This window comes from Stegodyphus dumicola, chromosome 4 (genome assembly GCF_044657685.1).
Source record: "Stegodyphus dumicola isolate Sdum_Otavi_A_Nest chromosome 4, ASM4465768v1".
Lineage (NCBI taxonomy): Eukaryota > Metazoa > Arthropoda > Arachnida > Araneae > Eresidae > Stegodyphus > Stegodyphus dumicola.
In genome coordinates, this window is record NC_140771.1 from 253,057,719 (window position 1) to 253,082,942 (window position 25,224).

Genomic DNA, 25,224 nt, shown 5'->3' on the forward strand with positions numbered 1-25,224 from the left:
CTAGTATTTAATTTGAGCACATATATTTATCTATCCTAAATTACATGATTGTTATTTAATCCTTGAAATTGCAAAATATTCAGCTTTTCTCAGGGAGTTTCAGTACGCTTAGAAAATTCTGAAAACCAGGTATACCTGACTTGGCGAGCGCCAAGTAGTCAGTCTGGCGACTTGGATCAAGACGAAAGCGCTCGCTGCATTCTTATGGGAAGAGCGTGCAACAGTGGAGTCGGTAGCAGCGTGCCATGTGGGCTTTCGATGCCTCATATCTGGCAGGCGGCATGGATTCGTACGCCCTGCGGAGCAATGGCACCGCTCCTACGATCCTCGGCACAGAGTCTCAGTCCTCTGCCTCCTACGAGGATATTGAAGAGGAAGATCAAGGTTGGGCTTATAATATTTTCCCCCTTCAAATCTCCCCTGTCTGTTTTTTAAACCTTGCATACTTGATTTGCAGTTTTTTCCCTCTTTCGAAATGCAGTTTTTGTGACAAAGATGCTTAACAAGCTAGAAACTTTAAAAAATAAATTTAGAGAACAATTTTTTTATCTGTACTTTTTTTTATCTGTTTTCCCTCGATACTGTATATTTAAACCGCAAATAAGCGAAATCAGATTCTAGGGATTCAATTTGGGCGTTTGAAATTACTTGTTAATTTTCATCCAGTAGCATTTTGATTTTGAACTTTAAAACTGACTTTCGAAACGACGTGCTAAAGCACAGAAATGAGCTGGAAAAACACCATTTGGAAATGTAACGCAATATAAATTCGTCATTAAATTTATTCTTTAACTATGGCTAGATAAAATGCGATAGCGGCATCGGCAATAACAGATATCCGTATAAATTTACATTATCAAAATATAAAGCAGCGTAAAAATTCTTATAATAGATGCGAAGGAGTCTGAAATTGAATATGCATGTAAATCATTTGAATAATACGTTCACTTAGTTATCTCTGTAATTTATTCACTACATATAAACGGTTGTGGATAGGCCAACAATGTCGATAATAATAAGATTAAAATTCGCATTAAAATATTAATTATTAATGATCCTTCTTTTATTCAGAGGGAAGACTGGAAGTTATAGACAAGGGGATTAATGAAAAGAAGCTATATCCGTTTACATTTCGATATTCCTCACAGCGTAATTACTTATTATGGATCTGGCATCAATCAAATTTTTTCTCAAAGCATGAAATATATCTAAGATCAGGTTTCTGGGGAATACGCTGTTCTTTGATGGAAAGAAAAATCATTTTTGAAAGCAACTAATATTCATAATTTATGCGAATTTTTTTCGCATAATTCTAAGCGAATTCTAAGTTAACGAAATAAAAATAATTAGTATTTTTATTCTTTTTCGTTGACCGTTCGTTTTTCGTTCTTTGTTATTCATTTTTTTCGTAAATTCTAAGCTGCTAGAAAATTTCAGCTTTTGGTATTGTTTGACCGCATACTAAATATTTCTCTTGATTTGAACGATCTGATTATTCTAGGAATTAATAACTTTCAGTAATTTTATGTGGCAGGAAAGATAAATGCACTTAAAATGAAATTTCACTCCAAACCGAAAGAGAAATTATACCAAAAGTATTTTAAAGGGAAAAATATGGATAAATGTTTTTCAATCCATATCACTTGAAATTTTTTAATTTTATTTTATTATTTAAGTAGATTTAACTAACTGCTTCAAACAGTGAATTAGTGGCAAGTTCGAATTTTGAACGCAACATTTTTATGCATATTTATCAAAATATTTTTCTAGTATACTTTTAGTGAAGGTGAATGGTGTTAAAAGTGCGAGAAGTTTGTGCATGGTAGAAATGTGAACATTTATCTTTTACGTTTAATAAATGCACTTTTTCAGTAACTGTAACTTTGTTGAAATCTATTTTTACTCTGCATTAACATTAGGACATGTAGAGTGAAATCGCTTGAAATTTCCTGCTAGTAAAATAATTAAAAAAGGACAAAAAGGGAAAGAGAAAGTAAAGTCCTATAATTTATAGTGCACGAAATGTAATTCAAAAGTCATTTTGCATATAAATTAACCAAATTTAAAATTTTGTATTCTTATGTGCAAAACTCAGTTTTATCCTTTTTAAGTGCTGCGGCGATAATCGCTTTCAACCGCTTGACCTTCTAATTATTAAAATGCATTAAAATATTTTTTAAAACCTCTAAAACAAAGTTTTTTAATTCATGTTTTCTAAATTTGAAATGAATTATTCTTTATAATTTTTATTTGTATCTGAAATGTTTCTAGCCGTATAACTCGATTCATGAGCAATGTTCAAATATGGCGACGTAAATAAATTCTTTTTCCCGTCACAGATTGACATTTATTTAGCTGATTTTAAAAATACAAAATAAAATTTAGAAGAGTTATCCAGTGCTTTTAACGAATCAGCAAAGGATTTTTTTTAAATTTCTGTTAGTTCTTTAAATGAAAATGCAGAATTTTTTTACAAGGACTATTTTCGAGATTTGCGATCTAGACTTCAGAAAATGAACAGATTCTGCGCAAACTGGTTTTAGGTTGTATTTAAAGATGCGCGTTTCGCTTGTTTTTCTGCTTCGAACATCACAGTTACTTCATTGATTTTTGATGATGAATCACAAATTATCGTTGTAAAATAAAAAGTAAGTCCAATAGGCAAGCGAAAAAAAATAGGATTTTATAATCTTAGTTCTTTTAATGAACTGCTGGGAATATCTCTAACATTTAAAAAAAGAACAGAAGAGTAATTTTGTATAATTGATTTTGATTATCAGTTAATGTAAGCAGGGACATATCTCAGAGACAAGGAAGCAAAGTAGCATAAGCAATATCTGCAAAAAAAAAAAGCGAATAAATTTGAGAATCGTGTTGCACTTCAGGTATTTTTCATTTTTTTAAAAAAATAATTATGCGCAGTTCTTTATCTTTTTAAATGATCTTTTTAAATGATGTTTTCACAAATAAAGTGAGAATATTTTATCAGTAATAAAATATTTTTATAACAGTTGCATATATATATATATATAGAGAGAGAGAGAGAGAGAAACAAAAAAAATAATTAAATAAAAAGGAAATTTTTAAAATGATTGAATTTCAAAATTTATTCAAAAGGAATAAAAAGTTCTAGTAAATTCGAATGGAAATTTAGAATTCAAAACTGCATTATTGTGGTAAAAATTGGCAATTAAGAAAGTATTTTAGAAATTGAATGTGCATTATTGTGGAAATAATAATTAATGGGAATAAATAAAGATACAGTTGTGACAATTAAAATGCAAAACAGAAGAATAAAATAGAAGAATTGATACCATGAAAAGATCAAGACTTGTATGTTAAAATAGCAGTTAATACTTTAAAATGCGAAAATTAAAGGGGACTCTTTTTTTTTTTTTTTTTTTTTTTTTTTTTTTTTTTGATCCGTGAGATGTCGATTGTTGATTGGTTGTATGGAAAGATTCCAATGCCCCTTGAAAAGCTGGGATCTTTCCTGGTATCAACAATAATTCATATGTTTTAAATTTTAATCGACACAACTGCATCTTTATCTATTCCAATTTTTTATTATTTCCACAAAAGTGCACATTTACTTTCTGAAGTTTTCAGAAGTAATACTCAAAACCAAAAGTAAAACCAGATGTACTTAATTGCCACAATAATACACTTTTGCATTATAAATGTCACTTCGAATTTACTAGGAGACAATTTTCTTTAATTTCTCTATAACTCTATCATGTATGTATATATATATATATATATTTGAATTTAACAAATATTTTCTAATCGTATAAAGCTAATTTAAAGTTAATTTAAATTTTAAATTTTGAAATTATAATTGCATACAAATAAAATATTAATTATTGCTGCGAACTAATTTACAATATCATTTAAATTCTGAGAGCATATGTAAATTAAGTGAAAGTATCTAAAACCATGAAAAAAGTATATAATATTCCAAAAAATTTATCCCAAAAACTTTTTAAAGAATTTTAAAGACTAAATTAATTTGCATAAGTGAATAATTGTTGAGAAGGTTGGAGACAGATTTTATCAAGAGGAAGTTGCCTCCAAACCTCTCTCTCTCTTCAATTACTCAATTCCTGTTTCGTCATCCATATAAGCATGGGTATAGTAATATTCAAAACCAAAAGTGTAGTGAATTACTTAAAATTGAAATTTAAACTAAAGGAATTTTAAGAAATTTAGTAAGCTAACTGACTAGGAATCAAAATATTAATTAAATGTGAATTGCCAATGTAAAGAAGAGTAGAAAACCAAAGTAATTTAGAAACCCTTGCCTATTGGAAACTTCCCCGACACGAATTATGCATGTAAACTATATACAATTTATCAAAATACAAAAATAATACTAAAAAGGCAAATAGATAGTAAGTTTTAATTTAACTTACCTAGTAACTACACATATGTATTCCGGCGAATGGAGTAGCATTTGCTAAAATATATATAATAAAAAAATAAAGAAACTATAAATTGAAAATATAAAATTACAAGGCTATAGCAGAGTCTTTTTAACGCGCATAAACCTACAATAATGTAAAGTAAAATATGTAGTGTAAAGCTTCTTTTGGAATTATTAAAAAAGTAGCATTCGCTTATCTACAGCCAATGTGACGATTCGTGAAAGTGCGTAAAATATTTTATTATTCGTCAAATAATAATAAAAACGTAATAAATTAAGAATAAATTATTAGAAAATTACTCCTGTTTCAAATGTAAAGTAAAATGCTAGCATTCCGCAATTATAAACAAAAAATTTCACATCACTTTTAAGTCAAACGAATAAAGGCACTTCGAGTAATTAAATATAATAGAAAAAGTTAGCATCAACAATGACAATGAAATTATACGTGTTTCGTCAGAATGTGCTCACATTTAATAAGCTGATTCCTGACCATGTAATCTCACTCAATAAAAGCAGTTTCTGTATAAATCTCATTAAGTGTTTATAAAAGAGTAGAAAAGCGAATAAACATGCGTTAACGAAACGCTTTGTCCATCAGGTAGTTTTTCACTTCATTCAAAAATATTTTAGGCAGCTCTTTATAGTTGACTGTTTTAAAAATTAAATCATGTCGTAAAACATTTGTGAGAGAAAATGCAAGTCCTCCGCTGACGCACTGCAAAACTCCAACGAAACAAAATTGTAAACTTATATTTCATTGTTGCATTATTTCTAAAAATGGGAGAATACAGTTAGTCAAACTAAATTAATAATAATCTAATGGCGAATAATATCTAAACAAATATGAAGGAAGCATCCAGCAAACAAATTTTACGTGATCAATAATTAATAAGACGTATCAAAGGCCATGTATGTAAGTGGGAAAATAATAGCGCATAAATTTCATAAAAAGCTTAGCTGCATAATAATGGAAATATCTGTATCTTAAAGCAAATAAATTGTGTGTTTTTAAAATGTTGATGTAATTGAATTAAATCATTGGGAACTGATCAGTTTAGCAAAATTAGTTCACTAATACATATATCTGAAGGGAGCTCCCATATTGGATAATTTCACACCTTTAGCTTCTGTCTTTCTATCTAACACTATTTCGCTGGACTCTCTTCCTATAACAACGGTATCAATGTATGTAAATTTTCTGTAAATAGGCGCGATTAGAGTGGCAAGTAAATTGTGGCCACAAATGTCAATCGAAATAAAAATTAATATTTAATCTCACTTCGCTGCCAAGTTTCCTAGTCATTACGGTTTCAACAATTTAGGAATCAGAATTCTTTCGTTCAATATGGATCTAAGTTCCAAGTTATCTACTTTCTAGGCTATTTTCTAAGTATAGTATTATTTATGTTTATCAAGTATATTTATACATATATAAATTACTGTATTAGTGAATTACTAATAGCGTATATATAAATATACACTATTAGAAATTGACTAATTCATACAATATATACAACTAATTTCCGATCAATGGCAATGATTACTTGCATTTAATTTAATTACTTGCTTTTCACTTTTTTCATTTTACAATTGAAATTTTGTTATTCATGATTTAATTCAAGTCCCCTTTGCACATTTTTAACATTTATCGAAATTGAATTTATCAAGTATGGATTCACTCTATTAAGATAATTCTACTAAAATTAATCTTGGGAGATAATATAATCAATATTCTTTAATAAATAAATTATTATTAACTTACTTTGCAGCAATTGCACAAGTAGTAGAATAACTCGATTTCGCACTAAGTGAATTTAAGGTCATACAACATTATATATATATATATATATATATATATACTTCTAATAATAAAATTCCATAGTCAAGATTACACTTAAAGTTCTAATTGTATGTTCTTTTCATTTTTAATGGCGACGGTCTCTTATTTGAAAGTACGTGGAATTAAATCCACAGCCCCGTAGTCAAGTTGTTTTTCCCGCCTTTTCTACACGTACAGTTTTAGAATGTTCTGGAAATATTTAAAGCGAACTGGATTGGCTGACGAGGCTGACGTCATTTCTTGGAAGCTCCGCCTTTCCATAGGCTATAAAAAAATCGCAAAAGAATATCGGGGGCTTTTTCTGAATGTCACGATGCAGTAAACTTCATACAAAAAGTTATTAGTAATTCTTTTATTTACTCCGGATATCTGATTTTGTAACTGCCATTTCTCCTGAATAATAATAAATGGATCCTGTTTTTTAAACTTATCGTCTGATAATTTAAGCTACGACTACATTTTATGATTCTTCACCAATCTTTTATTCTGGACAAAAGCTGGTACATCGTATATATATTGTATGAATTAGTGAATATCGATTATATTATCTCCTAATATAAATTTAGTAGAAGTATCAAAAAAGAGGGAACCCATATGTAGGAGATTTTATTCCGAAAATTGTGTTTTAAAGTAACTCGGATGTAAATTATGAAAAAGAAAAAGAATGAAAAAGAAGATGTAAATTATGAAAATAAAGCCAGATTGCATGCATCTAATTGATTGCATCCAATCTGCCTTTTTTTTTCAAATAATAAATTTATATTTTCAGACTGCAATCATAGAATCATCAAAGAAATATACCTAGAACGCGATTAGTAAAAAAATTATTTGGCAAATCATTGACAAAGAAAGGTTTTTGTATAAAGTTGTGACGTAATATATTTCATATCAAATTATATCACATAGTATAGAATAAACATGACTCATTATTTACTTAAAAGGAGCTGATTCCCTCTGAGAGTAATATAATTTTGTTTGAAAATAGCTATTATGTGTTAGGCTTTCCCATAACAGTTCACGTTTTGGTGTCTCAATGAAACATTTCAGTACGCTGCACCATCATTTCGGGAGGTAAAATGGAATTAAATGACTGCATTCCATCTTTGTCATCTATTGCAACTTATCTGCTGACCAAAATGAAATTTCTGCCAGAAAACGCTGGACGAACTTAAATTGATTTCATAGTTCAAAATACTTAGCTTTATTGTTCAGATATAAACTTCTATTGAATGGATAAACTTTAAAACCTCTTACATACCAAATTTGTACTGAAGTAGAAAACATTTAATTCGGGGATTTAATTGTATATATCCTAAATAGGCTGCAGCTATGTTACCAATATACAGTTTTGAAATCTTTTTTTACAAATCCATTATCCTCGTTAGAGACAAAATACCGTAAGTAATTGTTAATAAACGCAATATAAGGCTCTCTTATTTATGGTCAAGTTTCTAAATATATAAGCATCTTTAAGTGAGATTAGTATGCAAAAATAAATTTCCCGTCAGGTTGAACGTCTATCTAATATTATCTTTGTTGATGTAAATTAGTAAATTATAAATGGCAACAGAGAAGAATTTTCACTTTTTTTTTTTTTTTTTTAAATTAGAAAATGACTCCGAGTTCCTTTTCATGTGTATTTGAGAAATAATGGGTATTATCTTATGCCATTTATATTTTGATTGTTATTTGAGCTATTGTATTGTCAAAGCTGCAGTGTTGCCACAAGACGTTTCATTGAATAATTTATTACATTCATTTCGATCACCAATTTATCTGATATTCGAAGGCAAAACAGAACATTTATCTTTATCAGCCGTTTAAAAATATAAATTGGTTTAATTCACTTGGCAAAATAAATTAAATATTTTTGAAAGTTCAATAGAATTTCATTTATCAGAAACTCTAGCTATCCAAATTGTGCAATTTTTGCCATAAAGTGATTAAATTATGGGGTTTTTATGGCGTTAGTTAATCTGCATACAACAGTTGCAGAACTATCAAGAATTTAGAAGTGGCGAATTAAGCTTAACGAAACGCTCTTTATTTACATTTGAAGCTGAGTAGTATAATGAATTCAGTTTCTGAACCTTCAGTGTCTTTTTGCCGATTGGGATCAAAAGTAAACTTTCAGTTTTGTGCACCGCAAAATCTGCTTTCTTCCACGCTGGCTGAATTGCTTGTTTATGCGTGGAAAGTCTTTTAATTGCAAAATGTTTTTAAAACGTTTTTTAACTGTATTTTGTGCCTCATGTTTTTGTGCGTTTTACAATCTTTAATGAAGATGTTTTGAGCTTTTATGTATTTTTGCTTCCTCACGAAGTGAGAACTGAAGGATTTGAATAACAAATCTACCTCTAATGAAATTCGGGGAAATACGTTACATGAAATGCAGCAAAAAATGTGTATAATTTCATAGGCCATACAAGGCAGTCACGTGGTGACCATATCCGATTTTTATTCTTACATGTTGCTAAACTGGGCATTTTTTTTTTTTTTTTTTTTTTTTTTTTTTGCTTTAAAGGTGATTGAATTATGTTGGTCTTATATTCCCGGTAAGGTTTTTGTGCGATTAGTTAATCTGCTTGCAATAGTTATAGATCGATCAAAAATTTAAAAGTTTAAGTAGCGCCTGGCCTAACAAAGTTTACATTTGAAAGTCGTAATAGAACAGTGAAGTGAGTCAGTTTCTGGACTCACTTCAGTGTCTTTCTGCCGAGTGCGTCCAAAAATAAATTTTCAATTTTTGCGTAGAAACTCTAATTTTAATTGTAAAAAAAGATTTAATTATCTTTAGCTATATTTGGAGTTTTATGTTTTTCTCTATTTTACAATTCTTAATGAAGATGCTTTGAATTTTTATGTATTTTTGCCTCACCGCGAAGTGATAATTGAATTAATTAAATGAAAAATATATCTCTAATTAAATTCTAAGATACAAGTTAAAATAAAATAAGCAAAAATTTGTATAATTTAATAGGCCGTACAAAAAAGGTCATGTTGTGTCTACATTAGGTACTTTTATTTATAAAACACGAAAACTGTTATGAGCACATAATACATATTTAAGAAAATATTAAGTTCATTAAAATTATGTTAATGAACATCTTCAGTTCATTAACATAATTTTAATGAACCGTAGATTGGTTTTCGCAATATTTTAGTAAACATCTGTTTTATGAACAAACACTACAGCAAAAAACTCTTAGTTATTTTTTTCCCTCTTTTTATACATATTGTTAACAGGCTTACTATTTTGTTTTTAATTTTAGAACATACATATTGTTACGAATTTGGTATTTAAAAAGCTAATGTTAGTTCAATTATAAATTAAGTGGTTTTATTTCTCGCGCAGTGCAGCGCGTGACGAATATTAAAAGAAAGCTAAGCCGTAAAATTGAAAATACAAGAGCGCGTGCATTAAACATTTAATAAATATCTCTTTTTGATTTCTAGAAAGTACTAGAAAATTCTCGCGCGTGATTTTGAAATCTTATAAAAGGAGGAAAACCTCTCAGTTCGTAGTAGTTAATTAGTTTGTTGTTGTTTAGAAAACTGCTCTTGTTGATTGTAGCGAATTCGCGGATTAGCTTTCTTTAGCTGTTTTGGAATTAAGTTCTATTGAACGTTTGAGTAGTTAAAAGATAACTACTGTGAGATATTGTAATACTGCACGATAATTTGAGGAAATTTAAGCATATTTCTTGTGATAATAATAAATTTTTTTGTTCATTTTTCATCGGACTTGTGCATTCATTTCGTAACGAACCCGGAACAATACGTTAAAAATTTATTATTTCTTTTATTGAGCTGAAATAAAAACTAACTGGCTGTTCAGGCAAATAAAAAAAATAATTAGTTAATTTCCTTAGAAAATTACATTTTATATTTTATTCTAAGAAAACAATAATTTTGGATTGAAAAAACCCGAAAAATGAAAAACTAAAATTACTTCACTTGTAATACAAGAGATAGGTGTTACTTTAACCAAAGACAATCATGGAATTATCAGAATTTCTTTAACATCCGACTGAGATATTGTTAGTCCCCGTTACTTGCGATATTCTACTATATTTACTCCACTATTTATACTCATTAGTAAATAATGCATTCGAAAATATGTTTGAGATAGCATAAGCCACTGTGACGATAAGATTGTTTTTCACGCATCAACTCAAATCATAAGTTTTTTTAAGGTGTAAGGATTATGTTAATTTTATTAACAGTTAAATTTTAAGTTAAAGTTCCTTTCCTGTCAGATTCTTAACTTCAACTTACTACTTCCAGTCAGAACGTAGTTTTGGAATCTTGCTGAATATGTAATGAGGAGGAGCGGTATTTAAACCACGAAGTTACTTACTGAGTCAGAGAGAATCAGAGTTTCTGATTTACGCGCGTCTGCCTTTTCGGCCACTCTCTCTCTCTCAAAGCTGTTATTACGCTCGGCCGTACTCAGGCCGTTGCTAAGCTTCGTAGTCAAATAAGTTAAGGGGCCAACTCGATTTGAAACTTGATAGTTTCGGCTATACTTCTTTAGTTAATCTTAGTTTAATTCTTAGTCTTTTAAGTTCAAGCCCAATTGCGGGCTTTGTTTGTACACTCCCAGGCGGAGTTTGTTAAATCTTATTGGAATAATATAAAGATTTGGTTACCCTTCTATCTTGTTGTTTCTTGTCGCCGAACTTAAGCGATTATTCGCTTGTCAGTTCTTAGATTCTTGACTTCCAACATTAACTTAGAATTCCGAAGTGAGGAACTCTACAAAGGTACTAGTCTTAATCAAAATAATATCCAAAACCGCCTTTGCATGCAATACAGAAAAAGAAAGATTAGTAAAATGTTTCTGTATCATCATTTCAAATATTCGCGAACTGCAATTTTGTTTTATACGTAGGTATTCAAAGAGTGACCTCATATTTCAACTTCATTGGTATTCATCTTCATGTTTAAAGCGTAGGTGAACTAAAATATACAGATTAATGCAATGTGTATGCTTTCTGTTATGCGGTTTCACAATGGAATCTGTGCCATTCACTTGTGCACAACAGAATTAAATGAGTTCTTAAATTTAGTCTTTTTCTAATACGATTTCCGGTTTCAAATCGCAAAGGTTTTTTTCGATCAGTTGTTGTTGTTGTTGTTGCTGCTGCTGCTGCTGCTTATGCTCACTTGTCTGACGTAGTCAGTCCAAGTCCACAAAATTCCTCGTAGGAAGGAGGGCTAGATTACGCCCGCTGTTGGCAACAGCCCTGAGCACCATTCAAAACACAGTGCGATTTAGCTTAGTTCCGTCCCAATTTTGATGGAGAGCATCCTGGGGGGGGGTCGGGTTCGAGGGTCTCTCACCCCTCAATCCTTCCACCAAACCACAAGAGAGACCTTCGGCTCGCCGAAGCCGCCGTGCCGCACCGACACTATATATTTACAAACATAAATGCCTTCTCCGGGAGCGTATTGGCAAACCGCACACTGAGTTGATCAATGTTAAACGAATTTCGCTAATTGCGCATGCCCAGAATTGAATTTGGCGCAATTACAACTTTGGCGCAATTTTAAAAGACGATAAACACAGTATATGGTTGATATTGTGTTATCTACGCGTAAACAGTTCGGGGTTTTAAAATTTGTTAGGTTGTAAGTAGCTTCATTACTTTGATTATAATTATCGATTGTAAACTACGCACATTTTCGTTTAAGAAGGATTACAAAACAGGAAACTTTACAAGATATATTAGCCGAATCCTTATTGATTATACTTCTGAGGAATAAAAGTTATTGAGCATTTACTATACGTTACTTTCATATATATACTGTCAAAAATTAAGGAATAAATCCAGTTTAAATTACTGAATTAAAGTCGAATAACTGATGTTAAATTAAATATTTATGAACACAATAAAACAGAACGAAATGAAACAGAAGCACATGCAATAAGCACATACAAATTTCTGTAGTACTGCAATTGTAAAACAGTAAAACCAACATGACTAACAGACTTGTGTAGGGTTGCCCCCTCTTAGTCGCCAGTATTTCCTCCCACGCCAACGATACGCCACTAATATCTTCGATCTACTGTTAGCCTACAAAATATTTACGTTTTTCGTTTTAGACCTCGTAATTACTTTTCCCTATTTCTCTGCAGTGAGTGTGAAAGTAAGAATTGCAATCTGACAATTTTATTATTATAACAGAAAATTTTGTTCTGACGAAAATGTCTATAAAATTCCAATCTATAATTACATCCTCCAAATATTAACGCAGCTGAAATGATAAATACGAAAAGCAAAATAAATGCAATTTTTTTATAGTTGAAAAGGATGATTTAAGATGTGATATCACAACGAGTTCTCTCATTAGGTGTTAGATCTCTCATTAGTGATGAAATACATTTTCGTAGCAGTAAATTTTTTTAAAAGAAATAAAATACACATTTTTCGGAATTTCGAGAAAAATTTTGTAAGCAACGAATATAATTTTGCAAGGGAAAAAAATTAAAGAATGTTCGAAAGCTAAGAAATGTACACGCAGAAAAGAAAGGATGAACGTGTATGTAAATAAAGCTCCCGTGCGAAAACAATGGCAGAGAAATACACGTTAGGTTGTTAAAATGTAAAGTAGGCATAAATATTCAAAAATCTCAAAATGCATACTTTTAATATGACAGAATGATAAAAAGTCTTCTAGGAAAGGCTTTGTCTTATTAAAATATAAAAAACAGACAATGCAAAATATATGAAAATAATAACGTATCACCTTGAACAGCAAAATACTGCAATGCCAAGGTAACTTGGATGTAACACAGAATATAATGAGAAAACTAACAAAAAGAATACAGTCTAGAATATTTATGAACACATAAAATAAGCGAAAATATGTTAATAGAGTTTCAGTTATCCGTTATTTAGACAAAATATATTATTATTATTGCCATTTTGTAGGATTTATTTAAATTTTCTAATAGTTATTACTTTCTTTTACCAAATAAAAGAAGTGCTGCAATCGAAAAAAAAATTCGAAAAATATTTCTCTGAAAATAGCCATTTTGACAGCTCTCGATTCCATCTGAACGATGAGTTTTGCGTTACATCCATACGTACTGACATAATACAGGACACTTTTTCCCAGAACAGATTGTGAAATGGATTTAAAATGGATTCAGAATAGATTATTTTTGTGACGTCTGTACGTACGTAGGTATGTGTCTGTACGTACGTAGGTATGTATCTCGTATAACTCAAAATCGAGCAATCTCAGAACGTTGAAATTTTGTATGTAGATCTGCTGCAACATGTAGATGTGCGTTTGCTATTTTGGTTGCAATCGGCAGCGCCAAAAGCATATATATATATATATATATATATATGTAATAATAAAATTCCACAGTCAAGAGTACACTTAAAATTTCTAACTGTATGTTCTTTTCATTTTATAATGGCGGCGGTCTCTTTTTTGAAAGTACGTGGAATTAAATCCACAGCCCCATAGTCAAGTTGTTGTTCCCGCCTTTTCTACACGTACAGTTATAGAATGTTGGAAATATTTAAAGCGAACTGGATTGGCTGACAAGACTGACGTCATTTCTTGGAAGCTCCGCCTTTCCAGAGGCTATAAAAGGACTCGCAAAGGAATATCGGGGCTTTTCTTTAATGTAACGATGCAGTAAACTTCATACAAAAAGTTATTAATAATTCTTTTTATTTACTCCGGATATCTGATTTTGTAACTGCTATTTCTCCATAATAATGTTACGAATTTGGTATTTAAAAAGCTAATGTTAGTTCAATTATAAATTAAATGGTTTTATTTCTCGCGCAGTGCAGCGCGTGACGAATATTAAAAGAAAGCTAAGCCGGAAAATTAAAAATACAAGAGCGCGCGCGCTAAATAAATAAATATCTCTTTTTGATTTCGAGAAAGTACTAGAAAATTCTAGCGCGTGATTTTAAAATCTTATAAAAGGAGGAAAACATCTCAGTTTGTAGTAGTTGCTTAGTTTGTTGTTGTTTAGAAAACTGCTCTTGTTGATTGTAGCGAATTCGCGGATTAGCGTTATTTAGCTGTTTTGAATTACGTTCTATTGGACATTTGAGTAGTTAAAAGAAAACTACTGTGAGATATTGTAATACTGCGTGATAATTTGAGAAAGTTTAAGCATTTTTGTTGTGATAATAATAAATTTTTGTTCATTTTTCATCGGACTTGTGCATTCATTTCATAACGAACCCGTATGCACGCAACAATAATAATAAATGGATCCTGTTTTTTAAACTTATCGTCTGATAATTTAAGCTACGACTGCATCTATGATTCTTCACCAATCTATTTATTCCGAACAAAAACTGGTACATCACATATATATATATACCCACTCTGTTACCTGGCTTAGTAACGGGTAACAGAGTGGTTTACCCGGCTTAGTAATGGGGTACCCCTTAAAGATCATAAGATCACTTCGTGATCAGGTGGGCAGGGAGCACTCCAGCAGTCTTACCCGGCTTAGTAGCAAAGTGAATTAAGACAGTTTCTGCACCAACTTCAGTGTCTTTTTGCCGAGTGGGAGCAAAAGTTTTGTGCACCTAAAAATCTGTCTTCCTGCTTAATTTTAATGAATTTAGCAATGGAATTTTAATTGTAAAAATTGATTTTTTAACGGTCCTTAAGTCTATTCGCTGTTTTAGATGTTTCTGTATTTTACAACTTTTAATGAAAGTGTTTTGAGTTTTCCTTGCCGCGAAGTGAGAACTGAATTGATTAAATGAGAAATGTGTCTAATGAAATCCGGGGAGCATATAAGCATACTCCCCGGACCGCGCACGTAGAGAAAGCTCTGTACTTGAGATTGGACATACTTTCAAATGACATCTTTTTTCTCTCGGCGTAATGAACTTTAGGGAAGATTCTTACAGTTTTGCTTTCGTTGAATGACACGGAAGCTTGAAAATTATCGTTTATTTTCTTTGAAACGAAAAAAAAATAGCTGCAGCGCTCTGCAGATGGCTTCTTGTTTCGTTAATAAAATTATAAAATCTATCAAAGGTATTGTTAATATTAGAAACAACCTTAAACACTTAGATTATATACGAGTAAATAGCTGAGTTCACGAATTTAGTGCAAAAACCAAAACAAGACGTTCTCAATTCACCTATAAAGGCATTGTGTGCTTGTAAGTATATTATAATTATTGCAATTTTGTTGCATTCTGTTCCTTTCGCAATGCAGAAAATATTTCTTTTGCGAATGTTATGTTATTTCCATGTTAATGTCCGCATGCCTTAAATGAAAGAAAAAAGTGCATTCAATAGTGTTGCTGAATTTAATACACGTGTATAAGAAAAGAAATTTCCTTCTCTGACAAACACTATCTTTATGCAAAGGTACAAAAGATCTTATACATTAAAAAATGAGCAATATTTATATAGTATTATTTAATTTAAAATATCTATCTTTATTTCTCTGTTCTAAACCTATATTAGTCTAACTTCAAAAATAAATTAATAATCACAACAACTTTAATATGAAGGGTTTTAAATTAAGAATACATTTATTAAAAATCTCTGCACTTAACACACATTTACAGAGTTAACACACGGAGTGAATAATACTTTTTCTTTCTAGGAAAACCAATCACTACATAATTTATGTAAAATTTACCACATTACAGTGTTCTAATCTCATAGCTAAATACAACGCACGTAATCTTTTCGGTACTGCTATCAAAATGTAAACAAACGGTATGAAGATGTACCCTCCAGCCCAAGTAAAGTCAAGGCATTCTAGGAATGCCTTGACTTTACTTGGAGGAAATGATGTCATGTGTAGAGGAAATGATGTCATCGGAAGCCATAGCCATTCACGAGAAGGGATTGTCCCCTATGTGCGTGGCGCGGTACAGAATGCTTATATGCATCCGGGGAAATAAGTTTAAATGAAATGCAGCAAAAGGTGTGCATAATTTAATAGATCGTACAACGAAATCATGTGGTGACCCCATGAGATTTTTGTTTTGGGAACAAGCTCTTTACTTTCTCCTTTTTCACCTACGTCTGCCTACCAGAATGAGTTTTCAGTATTATGTTTTATGTAAATGAGGTAGAAACCAGTATTTAAGTTGAAGTCTAGGTCACTTTATAAGGTATTTCTCCCGCTTTCCTAGCGTGCCTTCGTGGTGTAGTGGTTCTGCACGCTGGGCCGGTATTCCAGATGTCCACGGTTCGATTCCCGGCGAAGGCGTTTGGTAATTTTTCATCTTACCTGCTTCAAAAAAAAAAAAAAAAAAAAAAAAAAAAAAAAAAAAACGTAATGTCTCTACAACGTCACTAGAAGGGACTAGTACTTCATAGAAGATTTAGGAGAGCGTGTTATACGTTCCGGACACATAGTTGCTAATAGTCTAATCTTACTACTGAGGCTTACTTAAGGGCCAACTCTGTTAGTTAATTCTGTGGAGATTCGGCTAAGTGGAGGCTTATTGTAAGCCCTAGAAGGGGCCATCTGTTCATTTTAGTTTGAGTTGGAATAAAGGGTAAATTAACCCTTCTTTGAAGTTCTTACTTACAAGAACTCAGAGAATAATCTCTACACAGTTCTTCAATATTCTAGCTCTCAAGGACTTCCCAATTAGCTAGAATATTGCAAAGTATTTTGCGTTTCATTCAAAATATACTTTTCTTATTGCTACTACATCAAACCTCTGAGAATATTATAAAATCCGGCGTTTCATAGTTTTGCGCACATAAAAACAAATTTAACGTGACCATGCTAGAGTATTCTGTTAATAAAGTGTATCGGTTAATCATAATATTTTGTGGTTATTATTACTATGTCTTAAATATAAATAGAACAGCAAACCGAGCCAATGAAACATTTGTTTTGTTGCTACCTGTAGTTACGATAGCTTGCTGTCTAGATAAATGATTAGTTCGCTTATAATACAAAGTAACATAATGTGTTTCACAAACTGCCTACTATCATTTCCTGTAGGTTACAGCCGAAAACATCGCAGACGAAAACGTCGCGGAGAAAACAACGCAAGGCGAAAACGTCGTGCTACAAAACATCGTGGGAGAAAACATCGCAGTTCTAAAACATCGTGGTACAAAACATCGTCGTCGAAAATAAAGTGGTTCAAAAATTTCGTAGTTTAAAAACATCGTCGTCGAAAATATCGCGGTAAAAAATAAAGTATCTACAAATCATCGCATGACGATAACATCGTAGACACGCTTTTTTCAGGCTTTGATAACTGTAAATGGATATTCCCGTAATGATTTGTGTGGGCAAGATGGAAAGAAGGATAATATTTACTTTCATATTTTTTATTAATCAATAAATTTTTGCTGAGAAAATAAAAAGGAAACTTAAGCATAGAAAATTAATGCAACTTATAGTACTTAATAGAATTTTAAACCGACGTAGTTAACTAACAAAGGCCATTAATAAATAATTTTTTGTTTTTACTGGCAATTTTTCATGAGAAGTATAATCTATAAGTTACATTTAATTTTCTATGCTTAAGTTTCCTTCTTACGTTTTCAGAAAAAATTTATTAGTTAATAAAAAAATGTGAAAGTAAAAATTATCCTTCTTTACATCTTGCGCTCACAAATCATTATGAGAATATCCATTTACAATTATTAAAACCTGAAAAAGCATGTCTGCGATGTTATCGGCATGCGATGATTTGTAGATACTTTATTTTTTACCGCGATATTTTCGACAACGATGTTTTTAAACTGCGAAGTTTTTGAACCGCTTTATTTTCGACGACGATATTTTGTACCGCGATGTTTTAGAACTGCGATGTTTTCTCTTTGCGATGTTTTCTCCCACGATGTTTTGTAGCACGACGTTTTCGCCTTGCGTTGTTTTCTCCGCGACGTTTTCGTCCGCGATGTTATCGGCGGACACCCTTCCTGTAATATCTATGGTAATGTATTTTTTCCACAGGGTTCGTACACATTTCTGCACACGGAAATTAAGGACTTTTAAGGACCATTAATGAAAAAAATTAAGGACCTATGTGCAAATAGAAACTGAATAAATTCAATTGAAGATATTATCTATGCCTGAATTTCACTTTTGTAATACCATCCTAAAAATAAATTAGATCCCTAAGCATTATTACTAAACATGAATTATTTGGCATAATTGTTAATAAGTTTGAGAATAAAAAAAACTTTATGCAATTTATCAAGTAGCATTAAATATTTTACACTTATGATAGTTGGTCATATTTGAAAGAAGATAAGTGACATTTACGTTTTACAGACAATTAGCGTTATGTTAATTTTTTTATGTCTCATTTTGTCACATACTTAGTCAGTCTGGAGGTTTAGTAAATAAGCAGGTAGAATTTTATGTCAAACCGCATAGGTTAAAATAAGAAGTAAGATCATAATCAGCAAGCTGATGTGGTAGAATTTCTAGAATTTAGTGACACACCAAACAACAAAATGCAGAAATGGCAAAACTTTTAGAATTTAGAGCAAGCACTGGAAGCAGAATTTAGAAAGGCAGTAGGCAGCAGAATTTAGGATCCACAGAGATTGCATCAGGTGAGAAAATGCTTAGTGGCAGCTATGTATATGATGCATTAAGAAATATTAGATGAATCTTTTAAATTGTAAGTTTTCAATGTCTTTATTAATAAAAAAACTCCCTTCCTATAATGCCTGCTCATGTGATAAGATCAGAAGCATTTTTGACATTTTCCATGATTCTGAAAGGTAGAGAAAAGAAAAGGAAGATAAAACATGTTAAGAAAAAGATTCTAGTATCAGGAGTAAAACATTCAAATATTATGTTTTCATTGTTCTTCCAGACGTTCTCCAAAAACTAAGAAATTCATTGCAAACTTTCTGTAAAATACATCCATTAAGTGTTGATACCATGGAGACATTTTTCATTTTGTCACATATTTCTCGAATCTTCTAGAATCGTGGGTCTATAAATCTTGCCTTCAAATCCTTCTAAACTTCCCAAGCTGTAATGTCTAAAATCCTAAAGAAATATTATCCCTACCAATTCTGTAGCAACAAAAAGGCCAGAAATATTTTAGAAATAAAAAAGGAGGGAAAAAGTGTAAAATTAATTTTGTAGAGAAAACTCATGCATATTTTGAGAATTTTGAATATTCTGAATGAGACAATTACATGGGAAAAACTCTTACTTTGAAAAATATTAAAAAGAAGATATTTTTAATTAATTACATAGCTAATTTTGCTTTTGATAAGAGCTGTTTCATAAATTGTGCTTTATAGCATTATACCTTGTTTATTTTTCAGATTTAAAATATTATATAAATTACCAAAATGAAACTTTATAATATGACAGCGAAAAATAAAAATGTTTTATTTTAATGTTATTTTCTAAATATAATTTCAATATATTACCATTATTTAAATAAAAATTATCAATGTTACGATGTTTTAAAAAAAATCGTCGAAAAATTCTCATATTCTGGAATTAAAATGTTTCTATAGAAACTAATCTTAAAATCGCCAAAATGTTGAAAAGTCGCCAAATTTAGAACCGCTTAATAAAAGAATTCACATCCCCAAAAGCGGAAAGTTGTTTAAGAGCTCTTTACTAGAAAAAATGAATTTCGAAATGCTTATGCTTCAGTTCTTGCTTAGAAACTCGAGTATCCCATCATTCATATTAGAAATAGAAAGAAATTAGAACTCATGAACCCATTCAAAAGATAACCATATGTACGGCAGTGAATCGCCAAAAATATTCCACAGAATGCTAATTCACACTGAAAATGACAGTGGTAAAAACAGACAGAAATTTCAGACGATTAAAATTAAGGACCTTCTGCTGATTTTGGCCAAACGTAAGGACTTTTAAGGACCAAAAATCGATTCCAAAAAATCTAAGGACTTTTAAGGACTCTTAAAGACCGTACGAACCCTTTCTACTATACAATAATTACATGATGACCTGTGTATCACGAAAACCCCATTCTGATATTTTTAACCACATGACATTAATACTACAAGCCTGAGACAATGAAACGGCATGCTTATTCTAATGTGCAGCAGTTATATTTGTCTTGTCAAAATTTTACAATGAAATGTGAATTCTTTAGGCGAGTTTATTGAATAAGTTATTTTGTGCAATTATGTCTGCCTAAAATTTTATTTGAAAATCGTAAATGTTGATCGTAAATCGTTAGTGATTTTTCTGCATTCCTGATAGTAAAAGTAATATTTATGCAGATATATATAACGTTTTCGTATTCCAATTATAATGCAAAAGCTCTTTTGAAGCATTAAGTGGGTGATAGAAATAATAGCAAGGAGATTTTCCTTAATACGAATTTCTAAAAATTACGACATTAATTTAATAAAATTATAATGAGGGGCGTTTAAATGAACAAAACCTTGCAAACATAATCTGAAGAATTATCTTTCCTGGCGGTGAATGCTTAGAGTTGTTTTGCTCCACTTCCGTTATGTCGATCTTAACTTTATGAAAATATTCCATGACGTTGGTTGGAGATTGAGATATGAAAAGGTAAACGAAACAGATGAAATGGCCTTGTGTCCAAACTGACCCCGGATTTAACTTGCAGATTTTTTGGAATAAGTAGGAAATGTTAGAAGATTAACAAATTGGTAAATAAGAATGAATTTAAATAAAAATATTTAATGAGATATTTTAAAATTGAACTTGTTTTTGTCATGGAAACTGAACTGTAGTTTAAAAAACGAATTCACAGTTTATTGAAGCTGTAGGAAGAAGTACGCGAAGACTAGTTATCGGAGATAAATTACAGTTCGAAAAAACTGTTTTTTATTATAGTTAGTATTAATGCTGTTGTCAAAAATACTCTTTAATAGCTTAAAAAGTGACCAGTGCTTTTCGTTGTATTTGTTACTAAATCCAATCAAACATGTTGAATTAAAGGTTCTGATGTGAATTGAAGTTTACCGAATAGTAGTAAATGGCTAATACTGCTGGAAGCAGTCATTTTATATCGATTTCCAACCTCATCACCCGCTGTTTCGTTATCTCTACAAATCACATATACGAGTTCCTGAAGAAAAGCATCTATTTATGCTGCAAGCTGCATTTTTCTAATGCATTTCTGAAATTTTGGTGTTGATACACATCTTCAGCTTATTCGTTTATACTATATGAAAATTCGGTACTTTTCCGTTTCGCAAATCTCGCCAAGCAGACTTTGTTGGCTACAGCATACACTATACACATAAAAAATGTTAACAAATGTTATAAACCTTTAATTTACTAACTAAAATAAAATAAAATTAATTAAATTAAACTAAGAAATTTTATTTTGATATGGTTTAAAATTTTGCAAAAAGCCAATAAATTTGTAAAAAAACATTAATTTAAGAATTTACTATGCTTTCATGGTTCAACATCCTGATTCACCAGTTCGTATCACGTGACCCCAAGTGATTTGATCACACGTAAACAAGGATACAAAATTCTAATTCTCTCAGTAATTATCTACATTAATTTCAAATTAAATCTTAATAAGGAATACAAGTTTAAATGAAAGAATTATTTCAATTCGTACGAATAGCTTACTCAGAAATTATGTAAAACCGCAGTGCTTTACTTCGCTAGTGCATTCTCATTAGATTTGATGAATTTAACCTTTGATTTTGCCTTTTCCATATTTTCACATTCGGGTGAGCGGTGTGATTGCATCCTAATTGACTTGATTACTGCGAAGGGTCTTAGGGTATAAAATTTAACTATCTTTTTTAAAAATTCTATGTAATTGTATGCCAGTATTGAAAGAAGGGTCTTAGGGTATAAAATTTAACTATCTTTTTTAAAAATTCTATGTAATTGTATGCCAGTATTGAAAGAAGGGTCTTAGGGTATAAAATTTAACTATCTTTTTTAAAAATTCTATGTAATTGTATGCCAGTATTGAAAGAAGGGTCTTAGGGTATAAAATTTAACTATCTTTTTTAAAAATTCTATGTAATTGTATGCCAGTATTGAAAGAAGGGTCTTAGGGTATAAAATTTAACTATCTTTTTTAAAAATTCTATGTAATTGTATGCCAGTATTGAAAGAAGGGTCTTAGGGTATAAAATTTAACTATCTTTTTTAAAAATTCTATGTAATTGTATGCCAGTATTGAAAGAAGGGTCTTAGGGTATAAAATTTAACTATCTTTTTTAAAAATTCTATGTAATTGTATGCCAGTATTGAAAGAAGGGTCTTAGGGTATAAAATTTAACTATCTTTTTTAAAAATTCTATGTAATTGTATGCCAGTATTGAAAGAAGGGTCTTAGGGTATAAAATTTAACTATCTTTTTTAAAAATTCTATGTAATTGTATGCCAGTATTGAAAGAAGGGTCTTAGGGTATAAAATTTAACTATCTTTTTTAAAAATTCTATGTAATTGTATGCCAGTATTGAAAGAAACAATCAACCTGATAGATAAGAAAGGGCTGCGAATTGTTTTGAAAAAGAAGCATAAAAGGTTACCAGCGAAGATATTCCGTTTGGCATCAGTTCTACCATTATTGGCGACTTATTATTTGCGTCGGCAAAACGGAAAAGTACCGAAAATTCTTCTATCCTTTTTAATCACTGAAAAGACTAATTGCTTTTTAAATGTAAGGAAAGCAGAGAAACTTTCGTAACGCACGTTCATTAACCACTTTGTAACTGACGTTATTTAACCAGTTAATTATGATTTTGATACCTACTATAACTTTTTGCTTCCGTACTGGTCACCGAATAAGCTGCAAATTAGCTCTGATGCTAATGAAGTTGCAGGTTTCGAATCTTTTTTAACGGTAGCAATTAAATAAGACTACCGATGTTGTTGTTGTTGTTAATGCTCAGTTGTCTGACCAAGCCCACGAAATTCGACTTGGCAAGGAGCACAAGTTTACGCCTGCCGTTGGCAACACCCTTGAGCACCGTCAGCGATGCTAAGCACTATTACCCGTTGGACGGCAAGAATACCGCAATGAGTTAAATTGCATGTATTCTTGAATCTACCGAATATGATGAACCGGTTAGTGTTTATGTGTGTGGTGTATTTAATTATGGCAAAGCACACTAGGGCTATCTGCCTAAGGGGAGGGATGCCTTCGTGGAGGACTTTCTAAGGGAAACTGGCTCGTATACACGTTACACATCCGGTTAGTGTTTAAGGAGGGCTATACATTTAATTAGAATTATTCAAGCAATATTCTAGGAACACATAAATATAAGATCGTAGTTTTCCAATTCATAGAACTTATGTTCTTTGGTCACTGAATTTTATAGCGATGTTGATGATTTATATTTTAAATCATGAAAGCTCACAAAATATTGCAACATCCTATCAACGTTTTGTGCTAAACGTGAATTCTAGTAAAGAAATTGCATCTAACGTTTTAGCATTCATTTGTTAAGAGACAATTTGTAAAAAAATATTGTACGTAGGTAAGTTGAAAAATAAGTTTCCCCTGTCGACTGTGGTCAGAGTTGTGTATGAAAGTCAAAAAATAGAATGAGACATTAAAGATATGACATACCTTTATTTTTCCACATAGGTACCAAGTACATTGAGACATTTGTCATTTCGCTTGATAAGCTTCAAAAAGCCCTCCAGGAAAAAATCAGGGCTTTGCATATGGGCATCCGTCATCACCTTGTCTGAAAGAAGTTCAAGACAACTCCCTCTGCAGGTAAAGTGCTCCTCACAGTGTTCTGGGACGCCCAAGGAGTTTTGTTGCTGGACTTTTTGGAGGTTGGAACTATCAATGCTAAGCGCTACTGTGACACCCTGTCGAAATTGAAAGAGGCGATTCGGAAAAAGCGGCCTGCCCTTCTCACATCTGGCGTTCTGCTGTTGGATGACAATGCCAGACCACATTTTGTTTCCTGGAGGGCTTTTTGAAGCTTATCAAGCGATATGACAAATGTCTCAATGTACTTGGTACCTATGTAGGTAAAATAAAGGTATGTCATATCTTTAATGTCTCATTCTATTTTTTGACTTTCATACACAACTTTGACCACAGTCGACAGGGGAAACTTATTTTTCAACTTACCCTCGTAACTGAATATTTTTTAATTTGATTATTTAGTAGTAAACACTACAGAGTAGCAATATTAACATTAAAGGATAATTTAAACAGTCACTTACACCCATTTCAAATTCTTCGCAAATGCCTTTGAGGAGACAGTCTAAGGGAAACAGTCTTGTATTCACTTTACTCCTGTAGAAATCCACGAAACCATCCATGTAGGTAGGCTGTTCGCTTGGGTTCGAATTCGAGTGGTACTACGGCTCTTCAGTGTTGTTAACCATTTCGCCACTAACAGGGTAAAATTAAAAGAACGCTTTTCAATAGCCGTTTTCTTTTGCATACATTTACATTTATAATTACTCGGGAAGCTCAAAGGGAAAAAAATAAAGCTGTATTATTAAAGCATGAAGACAATGTCCATTTTGGTTTTCATTTATTAGCCCAAAACACATGTTAGTTCCAAATGGAATATTATTCTCAAAAAGAGATTTTACGTTGAAATACTTAAATGCGTTGTATCACTTTTCAAATTGTGACCACTAAATATTATCGCCCTGTTATATTTAAAGAAATTAAACAATGAAGAATCTGCACGATTCTCGCATTCTCAAGAAACCACCTAGAGCCACCAAATTTGAATAATGTAGTCCTCCTACCCGAACATTGGAACCTGGAAACCCGACTTTTTATCTTCGAATTTGTTTTATTACTTATTTCGTATTTTAGGAAACGAATTTGTTTTAGCAAACTCAATAGTTTGTTTAGCAAAATTTCAAATCTAGCAGTGGCAACATTGAACCCAAAAACAATATTTTTATCTCGAGCTTGCGAGTCTGTCTATCGGAATTTCTTAAGATAAGGTGCTCTTAAATATTGCGTGATTTTGCTGTTGAATCGAATGTATGTGACGTAAGCGCCATGAACGTGATATTTAA

The 25,224-nt window shown here is 31.4% G+C and overlaps 1 protein-coding gene across 1 annotated transcript in view; it reads left to right on the top strand.

Moving 5' to 3' along the window:
* The first annotated feature begins 224 nt into the window (after positions 1 to 224).
* Positions 225 to 25,224, top strand: part of LOC118181290 (D(1) dopamine receptor-like) — a 599,888-nt gene continuing 574,888 nt past the window's right edge. Inside the window, exon 1 of the mRNA XM_085816223.1 lies at positions 225 to 384. Within this exon, the coding sequence (XP_085672349.1) occupies positions 246 to 384 (139 nt within the window). The 5' untranslated portion in view covers positions 225 to 245. The remainder of the gene's footprint in view (positions 385 to 25,224) is intronic.